We start from the raw sequence: 5865 nt of genomic DNA, 5'->3' as shown, positions 1-5865 counted from the left end.
ATACAAAAAAATTGGTAAAAGAAAGCGGCAGCCCCTTTCAGTTTAGGACACGCGTCCCATTTTAAAACAAAAATCATTTTGTCATTATCACTTTTATTTTCATCAAATAATAAATTAAGAAATATATATATATATAAAGAAATATATATATATATATATATATATATATATATATATATATATATATATATATATATATATTAAAAAATTCTCATTCTTCACATTCTTCTTCCATTGATTTCACGCGGTGCCGTCCTCTTGTTCAGTTCTTCGTTGTCTTCCAAGTAACATCCTCAGTTTCTTCAAAAGAAAAACCTTGATATATTCGCTTCTCACTTATTTATAAATATAACTTTATGTATCTATGTATGTGTGTACGCTATAATATAATCTTTGTATCTTCCTTCTTCTTTCAGTTATTTGGTAAGTGCTGAGAATTCCTTTGTCTAAAGATGAGTTCAGGTCAGAGTGCTACAGGTAAAGTCTCTTTTCCATGCTTTATACTCAAAAACACTTCTCTCTTTCTTCTCGTTTCTTTTACTCTAGGCTGTACAAGTTTCAAATACCACACTTATACAAAATAAAGCATATTCTTAATTTTCTCTTATATTAAACTTTGAACTTTTCCACTTTTCTCCAAATCCTCTAGCCACATACTAATCTTACTTGTAGTTACTTTTCCGTTTCAGTGCAGTATACTTCCCATCAATTCTCTTGCCAGCCCAATTTTTAACGGAACTAGCTTGACATGATCTCTCAAAACTTGTAAAATTACCTCTCTCTTGACATAACAGTATTTGACAACCAGAATGTTAGCTTGATATACTTCTTTCCAAGTTTCATCATGTCCCCTAGCAACTAGGGAGAGAAAAGTTTGCTACGCACACACCACCAAGAGGGCTAAAAGTTTCCTTCACCATATATGGAAGTCTTTTTCGGAGAACTATTGTTCCCTTTTTCATATTTGGTTTATCTTGGTCCCTTCCTGTTGAGATCCTGCATTTGCTTGTCTGATTCATGTTCTTCATTCTAGTAAAAGGATAGAAGATTTTGTTTCTGTAATAAATTCTTTATTTTATTAAATTAATCACATGATTAATTTGATTTTCGACCAGTAAAATTTTCTTATCAGAAAACAAACTTTCTTCTACAATTTTGTTAGTAAAGGTTTGGTGAGGTGTATAAAATTGTAACACAATTTTTTTCCAATATTTTTACATTTTGATAGTCTTTGCAAAATCGAGATCTTGGTCATTGGTTTGCGAGCAATTTGGATTTTGTAAAGCACAAGAAACCTAGTAATGATTTTGAGATCTTTCGTTTGTTCTTATTTGGATTTACGAAATGGGTTGACAGAAATATTAAAGGAATCAAAGTATCTATCGATCATATATGTTACCTAATGAAGTTTAATTGAGGTTCCTTTATATTTTATATTAAGAGAATTGTTGCGTGAGTAAAGGTATAACCAAAAAGTCTATGATATATTCAAATATGTCAAGTGTTTCCTAATTTTTCAGTTCATTATAACTACTCCATTATAGCGTGTTTGTGTTTGGTTTCATGTTAGAGTTTTAATTACATTTTTATTTTTATGTGTTTTGATTAGCGAGAATGGATATACACTCATTAATTGTCTTCAAACAGCTTAAAATATTTTTCTTTTTGAATTCGATCAAATATTTTATAATAGATTTTCTAGTAAATTATTTCATAACAAAATGATAATAAATTTAAAATTTAGTGAGTTGAAACCATTTAAGTATTTTTAAATTGGATAAATTTTTTTAATAAACTTAATTACTATTTTTTCTTTATAATAAAAGTATTCAAACACAAATCATATAATTTTAAAAAAGAATCATTTAAAATTAATTATATAAATGTTCGTGAATGTTCACCCAAACACACGATTAAGAATTGTATATTTATGTGCGATGTAATTATTTTTGTGTAATTAAATTTCAAAACCCTCATCAATTCTAATATTTTTAGTTAAGTATCTATTAATTTTTGTTATGTTGAGTAATCAAATTTTTATATTTTATGATTGCATATTTATCATTTAACTTGCTTTTGTTAATGAGATTATATGATTGTTAGTTTGTCTGTTATGTTGCATACTTTTACTTTGTGTCTATGTATTAATAAATGTAACTTAATATAAGATGATCTACTTTCATTTCTTTTCTTTTATTTCTTTTTTTTTAAAACATCTTATAACAAGAATAGTCCAATCTCAGCAATAGTAGTGATAAAAGGGCAATAAAGAATATTTGAACATTATCCAATACATTTAAAAATTTTAAAAAATAATTATAAATTTAAATATAAAGATCAAATTATTAATAAAATGTAAAAATTAATAAAAATCAAATTAAAAATACTCAAATTTATGAATAACTTTAACTTTATTTTTCTTTTATTTTTTTACCAAAATTTAATTTTTATTTAATTTTTCTTCCATTTTCATCCCACCATAGATCATATTAATTATATGTGAATTTAACAACTAACCTCACAAATTGCAATGTATATATACATTGATTACTCAGGCTTCATTAATAGTTCCTTGAGCAATTTAAGTGAAATAAATTATTTCAAAGATATGTACATGCTCACACACACTAATATGATGAATATGATTATGGTTAATTGTTTGAATGTAGCTTATCATCCATCTTCAGCTTCACCTCCACCCGTTGGTTATCCCACCCAAGACATTCCACAATACCCTCACAATTCATCAATGGTGGAAACCAAGTCCAAGGGTGATGGCTTCTGGAAAGGATGGTAATTATTCATTCCTCTTTCTCCCCACATGCACTATCTTCAATCTCCTTAATTCCGTTTTTAATCCTTAAAGTTTGGTTTTCATTTAAAAAACTCATTCTTTTTTTGTTAGGGTTAAGAATTTATTTTTTTGGCTCAGTTATTTTTTTGTTTTTAACTTTCACTTTGAGTCATCATTACAGATTTAAGTCAAGATGAAAAGGGTTTCTAGGTTTAGAGAGAATGATCGAAGACTATTTTTATTAGCACTAGAAAACAAATTCTTTATTTTTTTTTTTCAAAAAACATTTTTTATATTTTCAACTGTCATTTCTGTTTTCTTTAAACGAAAACATAACATTTGTAAAACTCAATGAGAAATAAAATAAAATTAAAAAAAATATATTGACTCGAGAATCCTTGATCCAGGATTTGAGAGGGCTAAAAATTCAATCATGGATCTCTTTATTTATGATGTGTGATTATTTTGACGCAGTTGTGCTGCCATATGTTGCTGCTGTGTTCTGGATGCATGTTTCTAGTCACATTACCTTCTATACTTTATTCTATTGCTTAATAAATTATGATCCTTTTAATGTACTAAATACATCACCCTTATACATTACATTTTAGGTAATTGTAATCATATTTATTCCCCATTCTTTGTTTTCACTTTTAATATTAGAATTGATGAAAATTATTTAAATACAATATAAACTCTATTTGTAAACATCTCAAACGATTTAAAAATCTTGTTCCAGAAATATTGTTAATATTGTTTTAGAAGGCTTACTTTGAAAGATTTACAGAATAAATTAGTCATCATTGAAATATGACGGTGAGTGGAAAAATTATGTGGGTGTAGATGGTAATTATATGGGTGCGAAAAGCAAAATCTTAAACAGTTGTTTAGTTTAATGAGATCAATAGATCATTTTAAGTAAATATTTTTTTTCTACTTAAAGATACATAACTATTTTATTTTTATACAATTAATCGGCGATTAGGAGCATTGTAGAATTTTAATCTTTTTCTTTTTGCTCATAAAAATAATTTATAGACTTATGCGGATAACAAAGGGTAAATAATAAATCAAATAAAGTAGAAAATACAACCCTCCTTAGTAATTAAAATATAATTTCGGGATTACAGACTTTGTATATGAAGTAATGAAAGAGCTGGCGTACGCAATGAAATAGTAAATGGATTATTAATGGAATGGTTGGGCGTTAATTTAATTAAACTTATAAGGCTTAGTCTTTTAAGTGAAACAATTTAAGTGTTCCTGTAGAGAACAAATAAGATAAGTTAGGCACGAGCGTCACTTTACCTATGTAGTCCGTTATTTTTTCAGTTGGTCTCTTCCTGGTTGGTACATGTCTGCTTGGACCCGGGAGGGATTACCTGCAGAAAGGACTCTGAAGCTCAAGTCAGCTAAAGCTCTCCAAAAGTCAAATCAAGTGATTAATGGAGTAATGAATGCGTACCTTTAATTAATGGGGTCCACGTGTATTTATAAAGTATTAATTATGTCTGGGCTGTAAGTGGGCCTAGGCCCTAACCCAGGCCTTTAGGTGGATTCATTGAATACCAGGGGAGCTTTGATTTTGCTAAGTATATTGAGGTTGTCGGCCTAAACCGACTACTTTCCTTGGCGGTTTGTGTTGCTCATGTGTTGTCTTAGGCAGGTTGTTCCTCTAGATGTTTAGGTTACCGGTTTAGGCCGGTTAGGCTTAGGTCAACCCAGCCTAGGCCGGTTACTTGAATGCTTTGGTATATAGGTATGGTTTTGTTAAGTTGGCTTGGTGTGGTACACCAGTCCCCCAGCCTTGACCGACATAGGTATCAGTCAAGGGTGATATGTGTTGATATGCTAGCGGGACCGGCTAGGTGTGATACATTAAGTATTTTGATTTCACTAAAAAAAAAAACCTTTTGAATAAGAATAACCAATGTACCTTCTAAAACAAAACAAAAAAAAATTATAATCTAGAAATGTGTTGCTTTAGTCTCGAATTTCACACTTGAAATTTGAAAATAATTTCTATGTTTTTCTTCAACCTTTTATTGTTTTTGGACAGTCTTAGTAATGCCTCTTAACTAGTCTTTTGCAAAGACAAAACGAGTGAATATATTTCTCTCTTGTCTAATAGCCTATAAAGATAAATTGATTAATACTAGGGTGAGCATCACTTATGTTGATCATCAGATTCCACATGATTAATTTAATATAATCAAAATAATACTTTAAAATTTATATCTAACTATTTAATATCGAGTTAGTTGGATTTGGTTGCTCTAGTTGCGAATTCGGTTAGGTTTTTTTTGGATTGTAAATTTATACCAAATCAAAAATTTTAATGAAAAAAAATATTTTTATTTTAAATAAATGATATAAATATAGTGAATTTTTAACTAAAAAAATGACATGTATAATTTAATAATGATTATTATAATGGACTACGATTTTGCATAAAATACTACTAAATTTTAACAAAATAAAATTTAAAATTTAAAATATATTTACAAATTTATAGATATTAAAATAGAAATTTGGGTTGAGTCAGGTATCCACAAAATTTCAACCTACTATCCAAACCCGATCACGATTATCCATTTTATTTAATTTTATTTATCTACCATTATCCGCTTATCCAATCCAACTTGACCATATGTTCAAATTTATTTGAGTTTTTTCGAAATTTGGTAAGATACAATTGTTTTTTGACTCCTATTAACTACATTTGTCCTCAAACGTCTGCAAAGATAGAGTAAATATAATTATCACCTATTTGATCACTATAAAAGCCTAATGGATAACATTGCATCATGTCCTTAATCATTACTTAACATATTAAAGAGAAAGGATGTGTTCACCACCCTTAAATGATCAGAGCAATTTCAAAAAACTTGATATCTCATATTAACATGAAAATTTGAAATAAAATAAACTATGGTATTTTATGCAAAAAATCGTATAGCGAATAACAAACGTTATCGATATATCAATAATGCTAATATTGTTAACATACGACATAAATGTTGTCATTAAATAAACTCCAATAAAAGATAAATAAGTATCATTACATACCT

The 5865-nt window shown here is 28.2% G+C and overlaps 1 protein-coding gene across 2 annotated transcripts; it reads left to right on the top strand.

Moving 5' to 3' along the window:
- The first annotated feature begins 204 nt into the window (after positions 1-204).
- On the top strand, positions 205-4633 carry LOC114187357. Of its 2 annotated transcripts, XM_028075595.1 has the most exons (4): positions 205-284; positions 417-477; positions 2670-2793; positions 4127-4633. In XM_028075595.1, the coding sequence occupies exons 2-4, from the start codon at positions 453-455 to the stop codon at positions 4263-4265; spliced, it is 288 nt and encodes a 95-aa protein (XP_027931396.1). In that variant the 5' UTR covers positions 205-284; positions 417-452; the 3' UTR covers positions 4266-4633. The 2 variants fall into 2 exon arrangements, with proteins under 2 accessions (XP_027931396.1, XP_027931395.1); XM_028075594.1 differs by having other exon boundaries at positions 269-477; positions 4127-4630.
- Positions 4634-5865: the final 1232 nt, after the last annotated feature.

The sequence above is a fragment of the Vigna unguiculata genome, chromosome 6, assembly GCF_004118075.2.
Source record: "Vigna unguiculata cultivar IT97K-499-35 chromosome 6, ASM411807v1, whole genome shotgun sequence".
In the NCBI taxonomy this organism is placed as follows: Eukaryota; Viridiplantae; Streptophyta; class Magnoliopsida; order Fabales; family Fabaceae; genus Vigna; species Vigna unguiculata.
The sequence above is the reverse complement of the archived record's forward strand: the minus strand, read 5'-3'. Positions and strand labels throughout refer to the sequence as shown.